Genomic DNA, 12,867 nt, shown 5'->3' on the forward strand with positions numbered 1-12,867 from the left:
TTCCAATATTCATCCTTGTTATAGCCAACTGATTTAGTACGGGCAATGGGTTCGACGACATGCAGTGCAGCGAGTACAAGTAGTATTAGGGCAAAGGCCACCAAACCCTCTCGCACTTTTCCAGGCTTATTGCAAATCGGCGATGAATATGTCGAGAATGCTACGCCCATAACAATGATTGTTGCGGGTAAAACGACGCATGGCGGAAGATTGCAAACTCAAGTGCATGATCTGTAAACGCCCATAATGTTGCGAGAAATCCTCCAGAGAAATGGAACCATTAACCATTTCATATATGATTTTGTTTTTATGGCCGTTACTTTCTGTGCTTTTGTGCCTTACGCTACAAGGAATTAGTTAGGCAGGATTTGAAAATTTGGTGGTTCAGCAAATTATACATCACCCGTTTTAAGGAAATTTTTCTTGTGTGCTTAAACACGGCTCAGTACATCAAGTGTCATAATACAAGTGAAGAAATTTTTTCTTTTTAAATATTGTTTGGGCCCAAAATATTATTGTTGGGCCGAGCAGCAGGATGTGCTCGGCCCAAGGAGATGATAAATACTATGGGCCGAATAATAAGGCCCGGGCCAGCTGGCAAGGTCGGCCAAATCCTATCATAAGTAGTCCAGATAAATAGAAAGGTCGAGGAAGTCCTGGTGCAACTAGGATTCTCGACCAGCAAGGAACGAAGTCCCGAAAAGAAGGAAAATTCAGAATCCCAGTAGGAGTAGGTTTGTTCGAGGAAGAGGCGAAATGGGACAAGGACTCCCAATCCAAATCGGAGTCGGTTTCAAGGAATGGGGCACTATAAATACAAGAAATCATGCAAACAGAAAAGACCTTCAAATCAGCATACAATTGCCCTGCGCAAAACCTCTCAAACACCTTGAGATTTTTTCCTTTTCTTTTTCCTGCCGACACACCTTCAATTTGGATAAACAGAACTGTGGAAAGCACCCGGCGAGCACCTTCAGTTTGGATAAACAGCACTGCTGCCGCAGAATCAGCCGACCAAGAAGCACCTTCAGTTTGGATAAACAGCATTGCGTCGAGGTCGACCGATTATCTATCCAAGTCTCGGTCGAGAGAGGTTTTCGAACCTTTGTTGGCAGAGGTCACCTTGCTAGCCTTCTCGGCATAGTTAGGTGTTACGAATTACATTACTCGGCATACTGGTCGCCGAGTGGTTTTATGATTGGATACTCACAAGTGAGTTTCAGGGTTCGGCATTCCGACGGCCGAACTACGTTTACCATCAAGACATACATCACGTTCGAGTACCTGTGCTCATACAGTTTGGTCTCGATTCGACGTGCTTATACTCTCACGAATATAATCACAGTGACCGAATCGGGCTCGGACGATTTGTGAACTCCGCAGAATTAGCAGCCTTGTCTTCAGGCTGTAGAACCCAGAGACCGAGAGTGTTCCTTCCTCGGTCGCAATCGCAAGATAAAGAAGTCAGCGACGCGCTCAAAGCTACATCAACAAATTTTACTCCTCGGCCAGGCTCGGCCGACGAGTTGGCACGCCCTGCATTCGACCGAATGACGTAGTTAGCTTATTAGTTACTCGGCCTGCGCGCCACGTAGGTTTTGTAATTTTTAGGGTCAACAAATATTCAACTATTAGTATTATAAAACTTGGTATATTAGACGGTGTCGCTGAGACACCAAAAAATCTCTCTGTTTTAGGCCCACCAATTCTTGTCTAAAAGATATATAGGCCCAATTTTATTGTTTCATCGGCCTCGGCCTACAAATTTCGCCTGATCATTTCGGGACTGGCTACAGTACATGCGAGACAATAAATCGTTCGGGCAATAAGTATTTTCGATTTTTTGCGTGCCAGTAACTAACCTCAAGCACTTATTGCTATAATTCTGACTCCCTCTGAATCCTGCTCTTTGATGTATTCGGTAATAGACTAAAACTTAGCAAAATAAAGAAAACTAAAAACACACAAGATTTATACTAGTTACGTCCAGTTGTGGTTTACATGCCTATTTTCTGATTAAGTTTCCTATTCTATATGGAATGGGAAAATACATTTTCTTACTTGTTCCAATTAGACTTGAAGAATTCCTTGTCTAATTGTACAAGGGAACTTTGATTTTCTGCTACCCCTATTAGGAGAGAATCGGTGCAACTTTAATTTCCCTAATACAATTCCAAACAAAATAGGACATTAACTTCAACAATATTTCTCAAAATCTGGACAAATCATTTATTAGGTTATCATTGAAAGATCGTCTCTGCAAAAGGTCATACATGTACAAGTTTTCCTGGTTACGTTGGCGAGGAGCAGCTTGTAACACAGTTGTCTTCTTTAAACAAATCAATAGTCGAAGCCAGCCTCCTCAAGTTCACCTGTGCTTTCCTGATTCACAACCCAAAACCCCAACGCACCGAACAAACTTCAAACAGCATAAGATTTATTAGTTGATCAACACCTATAACACTTCAACTTTTTGCAGAAAGGGAAAAACTCAATTCCTTCCATTGCATTCAAACTAATCTCACAAACCAAACCAAACCAAACTAATCTCACACAGCACGGTAGTCTACCACCCCAAGTGCCTTGAATCAAATACCCTATGACCAAATTCCGGATAATCGACAATGCCATTATATCACCCAACATAATTCAAGAGTTTATCTTCGCCAGCTAATTTGCTGTATGAAATCCATTGGCTAACCCAGTCCTTCTACATGAATGAACAGTTTGAACAGTCAGCACTCATCTGAAAGAACAGAATGCATGATGGACACCTAATCTTACAAGGGCAAACTGAAATTCCAGGAGGAGGATCCAAATATCTATGCAACAGAGATCAGTGTGCTTTGATTAAAGTAAAAAAAGTGAGACTTTCTCTTTTCATGAAATGCCCCGTGAATCAATTCCAACATTACAAGAGAATATAGGAACTATAGATGAAAGTTATATAGTCTCATGATTAATTAATTATACCAAGTGGTACATTTAATTATTTGCATTATTGAGATACTAAAAAACCCATGCGTTTCATGAGTAATTAATTATGATAGTTTTTTCATTATTCCATAATCAAACATAGTGAAACCAAATGCACAATATAGTCAAGCTACCAAAATCAAAAGGTAAAAAAAAACATTCATAAGGAGGGTGAGTAACTGCACCTCAATCTCATAATCGTGCATTTAGGCTAGTCTCACGTGATAGGTCTGGAGTCTGCTTGGAAGTGATTTTTGCTTCAGTTACCACCTTTCTGGACGCTGCACTCCCACTTGTTTCTTGAAAACAAAGGTAAGACAATGATTGCAGCCAAGAAACTAAAGTAGGCTTGCGAGTAACATCGTCAGATTCTGCAACCTGTGAATATAACTCATTTAGAATCATATTCTGGCCATCCTTTGGTAGTTGGGCTATTAGCTGTGCCAACTGCTTCATCAAGTCTGGTAGTACCTGAATAAGTAAATCTTAATGTTCATTAAGTTTAGACACCAAAGTTGAGAGAAAAGAAGGCATAACACCTTTATTCCAACATCAACACTGATGCTCGTGGTAAATTGGAACTGACTCTCTCTCGAATTTTAATGATGTCACTAAATTACTTCTATATCAAGTGTTATGCAAACAAACTAGGGCTTGAAACTAGATTCCACGTGCAGAACACAAAATAAAGAGAAAAAACGTAGTAAAATTTCTGATGGAAACCAACCATATGAAGAAAAAGAAGCAAAATATTAGCTTACCTGTATATCAACTAGGGAAATCAGCCGTAAAAGTAAGTCCAGGATTTTCTTGCCAGGCTCTGACTCTCCTTGCCAGTTCTTCCACATATCAGCCTGGTGAGCGAAGTCTTCAATGCAAAGCCTTTTAGCTTTCTCGACAAGACAATGTATACAATAAAATATGGCTGGGCTTCCAGCAGGAAGATGTCGAACCAAGGCTGCAACTCCAGAGGCCATTCCCTCAAAAGGGGTAATCTTGGGATATTCCTGCCCTCATATTACAGAGAAATCTTGCTGTTGGTACCTTTAATCGATGAAGTGCAAGTTGAATCAATATAGTCACTATCTGCTTAGCATACCTGTAGTGATCTTTGCATGTAGTAGAAAACAAGCTTCTCCTTTAATAACTCTCTTTCATCCTGATCAGAATCCTTCCCCGAAGATATGAATGCAGAAAACATAGAATGTGAGGCTCGAGGTATTTTTCCGTTAGGATGACCCATATATCTGATTAAATTTGTAATAAGGAGTTAAATTATTCACAATATTCTATATAAGTTCATGAAAGATCAAGTTGTTCGGCACAGGATACAAGAACATAGTTGGAGCAACCACATCACCAAATACAGGGCTAGGCAAACGTGCAATGCAAGTTGGTATGACCCGTAGGTAAAACAGAACGCGTGCAGTTTGAACCTCATCCTTGGTCCATACATATTCCATCTTTCGCAGGAAAGAAAAGTCTGATAAGCAACATTAGAAATCTATCAAATCAAAGTATCATAACAAAATTGAGAGGGTGACAAAACTAAATTTAAGACCTCATTCCAGAAAAGTCAAATGTTAAATGAAATTTAGTGCTAAGACGGCAACTAAAGCATACCTGGGCCGTTCGTCAAGTCACCATAAGTGGGCATGGATCTTACAAAAGATACACAAGCAGAATCACTTTCCTGGACACTCACAACAATACCTCGAATTGTATCCATGTATTCTGGCAAACGAATGCGGCGGAAATACTCAAGACAAGAAAACGAAATAAGTATTCGTACTGATGTATCCATTTGAGTTTCTTGAGTGAATTTTGAACTCAACTTGTGCTTTGTGACGGTCAATGCAAAAAGTACAACCATAAGAAAAGCAGATTCAGCAATTTTCTCCAAATCTCCAAGTACTTCATCCTCTTTACCACGAAGAACCAAAGCCACCTGTCTGTGCTCCATGTATATCTGTTGACAGTAATCCCACAGAAGATTCTCCACCATATGTTGGCTCTGTTCATCAACTGAAACATAGAGATTGCAGAAAACACCGGTTATGGCCCCTGCTTCCTTAAAAGCAAGACTTTCCAGGTGTTCCCTGACCTCATTAATCCTTGGTACAGCTGAACTGTCATGCATTGGTTTAAGTACCTTCATGTATAAACGTCTCAAGGGAAAGATTTCAGTCAACAATGCAGAAGCAAGGCATATAAACAAAGGGGCACGAGCCGAGACCGCACCAGTTCGAGCCAATGCTATCGAAGCACACTGTAGCAGAAGATTATCTGTGAGATCATTATCTGAGCTGGCAAACTCTATAGGTCTTGAAACTAACTCTCTTGCTACATATTCTATCCGATCTTCTGCAGACCTTCTCAATCTGGAAATAATGTCCATCCCAAGACCACTCACTATAGATCTACTTAACGCCCTCAGTACTCCAGCTGCAGCCATGACAACAGCAAACGGAACATAATTTGCTTTATCGGTCTCTAAAACCTCCCGGGAAAAGGTATCAACTTTTTCGACACAGCGAAAACTGCTCAAACCAGACATTACCCATTCCATCAAATGCAGAATCATCAACCCATGACAAACACTACCAGGAGGCCCACTTTCCTTACCCCAAACGCTCAACACGAAATCCAAAACAGTAACAAAATGAACATTCACAGAAGAAGATAGAGCATACCCAATTCCGGCAAGCAAGTCCGGAATCAATTCACCAAATGACCCAAGTACTTGGTAGTCCTCCGCCAACAGCCTACAGAGCAGCCCCAAGCAATCTTTTTTCGAGCTTTCGGAGGCCGAATGAGCGAAAGAGAAGGCACCCAGAAGGAGAACGCCTTCAGAAAAGAGGGCAGGACTCTTGTTTGATACATACTGGGTAGAGAAGAGATTAGAGAGAACTTCCACAGCGGAATCAATGAGACCCGAATTGGGCCGGGCGGATTTCCGGACCCAAATATAAAGCAGTCGGAGGAAGAGCGGATAGGACTGAGGAGGAAGAGAGAGGTTGGGAGAGGAGAGAATGGAGAGCAGAAGCTTGGCTTGGGGCTCGGCAACGTGGAGAGAAGTCTGGGAGTTGACGAGGGTTTTGAGGGACTGGAGATGGCGGGATTGGAACGATTGGTGTTGGAGGCAGTCGCGGAGCTCGGCCCATGCCTGAATTATGGCTCTTGCGGATGAGGTGGATGAGTTTCTGGGGACGGCGGCGGAGGTATTCCAGCTGCTGCCACCGCCGCTCACACTCCTCAGCCAATCTTCAAGGAAAAGGGCCGGAGCTGATTTTGCCGCCATTGTACCAGCTTCCAACTGTAAACCCTAATTATTTATCTGAACATGTCATGTCAGTTCAACAGTCAACTTGGGCCATTTCTGGTAAATTGAGAAATGAAGGGGATTCACAGTTTCCACCGCCGTGCAAAAAAATGAGAGTGTTACTTTTGTTGCTCATATTGGTAAATTGGACCCAATGCTTCTATTTTCATCTAAATATATCATTTGTATTATCTTTTTAATAGAAAAGAGACTTACAAGCGTTGACAGATCCTACTTCTATTAGAAAGATGATATATTATATATAATAGTACAAATGAATAGTAAGTACAGCACTACTTAAAAATTTATCAATGTCATCCTTAAATATGGAAACCGTACATCAATATAGTCATTATGTCAAAACTTTATAAAATTGTGTTGTATGATGATGTGCCGTAGGAGTGGGTTCCACTTATCTAATAATGGAATATGTGTCTCCTCTCATTCTTTTACAGTGTCCTCTTATCACACTTTTTCTTTTGTCTTTTTTTTTTTTAATTTTTTTATATAAAAAATTCAAAGTAAGATGTTAACGTGGGAGGAAGGAGGAGAAGAACCTACTCCAATAATAATGGGTACATGGACTATACAATGTGGTATCCTCAACGTTATCCCCAAAAGAAGCAACAGAGGAAGAGCTAAGCAAGAGCAAGCGAAGATGTCAGTGTCAGCTGTGTTGGGGTCTCATTTGGTGCCGGTGGGTGTGGCCGTGAAGAACCCCCCCTTCGATGACGTCGTTTGGAGTGACCAATTCAGCCCAATTCAGCCCCATGGTGCGGCTCAACCACCGGTAATGGTGGTGGGTTGGTGATAGAGTGCTCGTCAAGGCCACAGAAGAAGGCGACTGCGCACCACCGGAAGACTAGGCCACGCAAAACGCAGCCGTGGGACGTTAAACGCAAGCCCACTGTGTACGCTCCCCTGCAGAGTGGACCTTGCTCTCCAGTGCCGACGAAGCTGCTTCCGCTTCTGCATCTTCTCCGGAAGAGCCCTCCTCTGCCGAGTAGTCGATCTCAGTCAGTAGAGCTTCTTATTTACCCCCAATTAATTCATGTTGTTATGTTTTGTCTAATTTACACCTGGAGATTTGAAGCTGCTTGTTTAATTTCAACTAATATTTACGGAGAAATTTCTTGGTAATTGAACTCCTTCAACCTTTTGATTTGCGGAGAACATAATATATTCCATTTGGACGAGGAAGTTTAAGATTACTAAGAATTGTCAGAACCCAAATGATATCTACAGAAATAATCGAGCCCTCAGGTCACCGCGGTTCTCAAAATGATCGACTCCATAACTCGCCAAGAGGTACGCGACCTTGTTTTTCCAGAACCAGATATGTGTGACGGTCTCAACAACCAACAGCAACCATACTGGGATGCAACTGGGGATGAGCAGCCGATTATCACCTGTGGATTGTCGGACTTACGTTCTCCCTGGCCGTAAAATAATTGGCCGGGGTTTCGATTTTTCAGCATTGCTCCTTCTCTGTAGATTGCTTGGTCCTCCTGCAGTTTCTTCTTTATTTTATTATCCTTCATGCTGGCCTGGCTTGTTTATGGTGCGAGTCTGGGCTGATTGGGCTCTGCGGCTTGGTTACCCTTTTGCTCTGTTTTCCATGTTCCTTCTCAGAAAAAAAAAAAATTATAACTGAGGACTTCAACAAAATCCCCATATCTTTCAGGAAATGATACCCTCACATACGCATTTTTCGCTCCTGTTATAGCATTTACCGGCTTTAGACAACATTTACATGATAACAGTTTCATTCGGAATTAGGCTGCACATTCAAAGTCGACTGGATTGGGGTCTGAAGACTCTGAACTCAGGTTTCCACCACCAGCTGGGAAATCTGTTTCACCCAGATGGACAAAGCGATTGGGATTGGGACTGGTAAGCCGCTCTAAAACATGTGCGCAGCTTGAAAGCTGTGGCACAGCACATGTTTCCGCACAACTGTAATACTAACAATGAAAAGTCTTTATGGGAAACCTACAGAACAAATATACCCTCACAAAATTGTCTATCACCCCTCGGCCCTTGCTGATTTAAAATAGCTTGCTTTCTTTATGAGCAACACATCAAATAATAAAATCACAGAGCACACCTGATATACTATCAATTAACACAAACCATAAACAGAATTGCTGGATAACGATCATCAAAATAAACACTCACAGTTCACGTTGAAGATTTGGAGGAGTTGCACCTCGCGTTCCACGAATGTAATCTGCATTTATTGATCCACAAAACCCTGCCACACCAGTTGCTACTTCACTGCACACCTGTGACGGGAACGAGACATTTTAGAAGGTCAGTGCATACAACGATACATTTTAGATGGCTTGACTTACATGACAATACACCTTCAGCCATCCATGTCAAGCAACCGAAGTCTGATTGATGCACTCTTTCTGCTTAAAAGCAAACTTCCACATAAGCCGTCATAACAGATCCAGGCGCATACCACAAACAATACAAGTTAATGTAAACAAAATACTTCAGTGTATCTTAACTACCCTCCCTTAAGAACAATCTACATTTGATCTTCTGATCTGCTTGATGAGTTACTTGAATAATCTTTTCAAATTCTTTATCTGACAGGAGCAACTGAACCTCTAATTGAAGTCTCAGTTTACTCCAATACAATGCGTTTAATCTTAAAACCCAGACACATGGTCCTAATATAGAAGCAACCAAAGCTGTAAACACAGACTCATGTAAAACTGATGTCAACATAGAAATCAGTGGGATGACTCTCCTAATAATCTACTTCTTTGAATTAGTGAAAGAACAACTTCTCCCAAAATCTTAATACTCATTTGTTGAATTTAAAACACTCACGAGGCACCCACACACACACAAAAAAACACAAGTTTCTTCAATGAAAGAGAATATCGTAAGAAGATGGCATTCCAAATTGTGAATCAACATAAAGAACTTTTACAGCAATTTTGTAACAGTAGACATGGCTCACCACACAAATACACGCACATGAGCATAAGCTGTACAAGCATTCACAAACACAGGACCACCAAGTGTCATACTTGACAACATTTAAATTTCCGTACAACCTTGGATATAGAAAAACCAGTCTCGACCTCAATGCCAGCTTCATAGCTAAAAGGGGTAACTACTAAGTACAAAAGATGTAGGAACGCTCTTTGTTGAATTACAAGCCAAGAAAACACAAGTACTAACAGACAACGAACACTGCCTTTTTTTTGGAAAAAACTGAACAGGAAGCATATTTGCTATATGTATGATATGGTTGGGCATTTTCACACATAGTTTTCGCTCTTTTGTATGGTTGGGCATTTCACCCTAATCCTAGTAGGACTTTAACAAAGCGGTCAAACATGGTTCCATCAATTGTAAAGACCATGACAACACATTTATATATGCCTCCTAGCAAAACAAAACCTAAGAACGTTGCTTCTGGAGACGCAAGTCGTTAAGAGCAGATGCCATCAATTGCTCTCCAGTAACTGATCTACACTGTTTGACGAAATCATCCCTGGCCAGCTTTCCACCCTGCAACATTGAGAAATACCGAAAACATTTGATTCTTAGATTACATTTAATTGTTCATATATTTTATAATGCACAGAGAGACTATGAACCACAATTCTGAACAAGTGAAAGGAAGATTGCTCACCTTCAACTCGCATACCAAAGAGGAAAGTTCCTGAACTTTAGAAGGAGGAAGATGGCTCTTAATCTTCGAAATTAACATATCAACAGGGTATGCTCTTCGCACCGATTGAGCTGAAAATCCACAAAACAAAATCAGTTATCATCAATGAAAAAGTATAACATAAATAAAACAGATGTAACAAAAAAGCATAGAAGAAACATACTTGGCACGTAATACGATTTGTAACTCACAACACACTCCGGAAGCACATGTCTATTCATGTTGGTAGACCATATGACATACCACTTGGGATTCTTAGGATCATCTGCACCGTTATCGAATTCCACACCAGAAGGGTAACATTGTTTAGAACCTGCCTCAATTTTTTCAACATTGCCTAGTATAACCCGGCACAAAATAGCATATTTTTCGCCATTATCATCCCGCTCCGACTGCCCAGCACTGTAGAGTTCAGCCATTACAACATCAAATTATCAACAATTCAAAAAACTCAAAGCCCTTAAATTAAACCGCCAGAAAAAGGAAATGAAACACCAATTGAAAGTACCTTAGAAAAGGCACCGATAAATGCGAAAGATGAAGACCAATGCCATGTGACTGCGGCCCAGAAACCTTGCTGGGTGCGCCAAACCCATGTGTCAAAATGCCTTTCACATCGTTGCCCGACACTCCGCACCAGGCGTATATGACATTGGCCGAGCCCCGAGCCGCCGTGGTGATCTCAATTTGCTTCTGAAAGACCTCCAATCGAGCCTTATCCAACGGCCCGTCCCGAACGCACTGATGAATTGCCGTCACAGCAGCCGCGAGATCAACCTTCTTCATCCCGGCAAGAAACAAATTGCTGCAAACAGTATAAACCCTTTCAGGTTCTCCCACCAACCTCACATTCGGCCACTCCGAACTCCGCGGCGTTATTGACGACGTCACTTCGTCCTCATCCATCGGCCGTTCCTCCGTCTGCCTCTTGCCCAATACCCGACCCGATACGTTGATCCGTTTGTTGATTTGGACCTTGGGACTATCCGACCCGTCCACCAAATCCTCGCTGACAAACGCCCTAGGGAAGAAGGGCCTGGCGTTCACGTCAATCCAAGCGATCGATCTCTGAGTCCCAGCCCCCAAATCAATCTGCAACATCCGCACAAAGTCAAACAAAACCGTTGACCCCTCGATTTCAACGCTGACGACCGACTTCCGCTCCACGAAACCCGAACGCAGAAATTCGACGATCGGGGTCGGCAAGTCATTCCATGAATCGTTCTGGAAGAACATAACACGGGCCGGGGCGGCGCTCCGCTTGAAATTGGAGGGGTAGTACATCCGATTGGAGGGCCGATTGCAGAAGTTTTTAGAGCTCGCCGAAGAAGACGACGGCGAAAGCATCCCCTGAGGTACCCTAACGGTGACAGATTGGACAATTTTCTTGGGGGTGGGGGTTGCGCTGGAGGCCATGGATTCTACTGTGTGGAGCTCTTCGAGCTGATGCGACGGGCTCACAGAACTCAAAGAAACTCGTAGAATCAGAGGATGTAGGGTCGGCGTTAGGATTTATTGGGCGGAATATGGAGTATGAATTACTAGAACACCCCTCTATGGCGGTGCTTTTTGTTCGAATAGTTTGATTTTATGAAAGGGTAAACTCGGTAATTCAGGTGTGGGTTATGCGGCCGGCGTATCTGTTTCCTTCGACCCAAAGAAAATTATTTAGACAGAGAGAGCGGGAGGAGAGAGAACCGTTGGAATGGGTTTTGATGATGTGGATATTTGTTGTTTGGATGAGCTTTATACGGTGCAAAAGGCAGAGGGGAATAAATCCCTATCGCGGTAGGAATCCCATTGAGAATAGGAAACCCATCCTCACTGGGAAAATGAATTATAAACGGTTACATGTACACGTGAATGGCACGTGATAACGCAAAATTATTGGGGCTTTTTTTTTTTTTTTGGGGGAACAAACAATATATTATTTACATAAAATAGAGTGGAAAAATGCGTTAAGTCTCGTAGGTTAACAATAATTTGATTCAAATTTGCACAATCAAACTGTCATCGCTTTGGACTCCGATCACGCCCTCATGGTTTTATTTCTGAGACCTCAGGCCCCGACCACATCCTCACGGTTTTGTTTCTAAGAACTCACACGAGAATTTCCTAGTGAGTCACACATCCTAGAATTGCTCTCGCGCGAACTTGCTTAACGTCGGAGTTCCGATGGAACCCGAAGCCAACGAGCTCTCAAAAGTCCTCGTGCTAGGTAGAGATGAGAATATACATATAAGCCTTACATGATCCTCACCCCTGGGAGATGTATAATCTTACACAAACCTAATACCTCTCACTTAGAAGTCAATGAATACCATTAAATCTTCAATTAAAAAAAAGTATATGAGAAATAAAAAAGAATTTGTTAATAGCAATTACTCAATTCAATTAAGGTAGGGAACATGATTAAACATATATTGTGCCTACTACGGTTTAATGAAAAAAATATTTATGGGCTAAAGGGATTTTTATTTTATTATGTGCTTGATTAAGGAAAGTACAGGTACATAAGAATTCCTAATGCGAAGGATGCATCCAATTACATTTTGGAGTAGGATTTTCCCCTCTTAATCTCTCTTCCTTTCATACTCTTTCTATTTAAACAGTTACGATTAAATCACTTTAATATTTTGTATTGAATTTTAAACTCTATAAGGATAATTTTTTATAAGGAAATTGTTTATATTATAAATCATTCTATAAGAATATTTTTTTGCAAAAATAATATTATTTAGTGATCAAACTGTATAAAAACATACAAACGAATATGATAAATACATTACAAAACCATCTAATTTATCTACGATAATTGATCGATTAAACGATATTAATTTTATTTGATTATAAAAAAAATGATTTATAATGC

The 12,867-nt window shown here is 41.3% G+C and overlaps 2 protein-coding genes and 1 pseudogene across 3 annotated transcripts; 1 reads left to right on the forward strand and 2 right to left on the reverse strand.

The window, feature by feature from the left end:
- Positions 1-2,205: 2,205 nt before the first annotated feature.
- LOC137737803 (obscurin-like protein) lies at positions 2,206-6,445 on the reverse strand. 2 transcript variants are annotated; one of them, XM_068477382.2, is made up of 6 exons: positions 4,600-6,445; positions 4,309-4,459; positions 4,076-4,223; positions 3,738-3,983; positions 3,162-3,447; positions 2,206-2,419 (listed from the first exon to the last, which is right to left on the reverse strand). In XM_068477382.2, exons 1-5 carry the CDS (start codon positions 6,275-6,277, stop codon positions 3,169-3,171), a joined length of 2,502 nt encoding a protein of 833 aa, XP_068333483.2. In that variant the 5' UTR covers positions 6,278-6,445; the 3' UTR covers positions 2,206-2,419; positions 3,162-3,168. The 2 variants fall into 2 exon arrangements, with proteins under 2 accessions (XP_068333483.2, XP_068333467.2); XM_068477366.2 differs by having other exon boundaries at positions 2,206-2,710.
- A 335-nt stretch (positions 6,446-6,780) lies between these two features.
- On the forward strand, positions 6,781-7,427 carry LOC137709538 (large ribosomal subunit protein cL38-like; annotated as a pseudogene).
- A 1,747-nt stretch (positions 7,428-9,174) lies between these two features.
- Positions 9,175-11,803, reverse strand: LOC137709527 (putative inactive poly [ADP-ribose] polymerase SRO3). Its single transcript, XM_068448616.2, has 4 exons — positions 10,504-11,803; positions 10,159-10,397; positions 9,957-10,066; positions 9,175-9,832 (listed from the first exon to the last, which is right to left on the reverse strand). Exons 1-4 carry the CDS (start codon positions 11,409-11,411, stop codon positions 9,722-9,724), a joined length of 1,368 nt encoding a protein of 455 aa, XP_068304717.2. The 5' UTR covers positions 11,412-11,803; the 3' UTR covers positions 9,175-9,721.
- Positions 11,804-12,867: the final 1,064 nt, after the last annotated feature.

The sequence above is a fragment of the Pyrus communis genome, chromosome 15 (assembly GCF_041283825.1).
Source record: "Pyrus communis isolate YQ-2024b chromosome 15, ASM4128382v1, whole genome shotgun sequence".
Classification (NCBI taxonomy): Eukaryota; Viridiplantae; Streptophyta; class Magnoliopsida; order Rosales; family Rosaceae; genus Pyrus; species Pyrus communis.

Excerpts from the sequence above, each read along its gene's own strand:
- LOC137737803 (XM_068477382.2), bottom strand. The coding sequence starts at position 6,277 with ATGGCGGCAAAATCAGCTCCGGCCCTTTTCCTTGAAGATTGGCTGAGG. Across the intron at positions 4,460-4,599 it reads TGACTTGACGAACGGCCCAG|ACTTTTCTTTCCTGCGAAAG; the intron begins GTATGCTTTAGT and ends GTTGCTTATCAG. Across the intron at positions 3,984-4,075 it reads ACATGCAAAGATCACTACAG|GAATATCCCAAGATTACCCC; the intron begins GTATGCTAAGCA and ends ATATGAGGGCAG.
- LOC137709527 (XM_068448616.2), bottom strand. The coding sequence starts at position 11,411 with ATGGCCTCCAGCGCAACCCCCACCCCCAAGAAAATTGTCCAATCTGTC. Across the intron at positions 10,398-10,503 it reads TTATCGGTGCCTTTTCTAAG|TGCTGGGCAGTCGGAGCGGG; the intron begins GTACTTTCAATT and ends TGAACTCTACAG. Across the intron at positions 9,833-9,956 it reads CTTTGGTATGCGAGTTGAAG|GGTGGAAAGCTGGCCAGGGA; the intron begins GTGAGCAATCTT and ends TCAATGTTGCAG.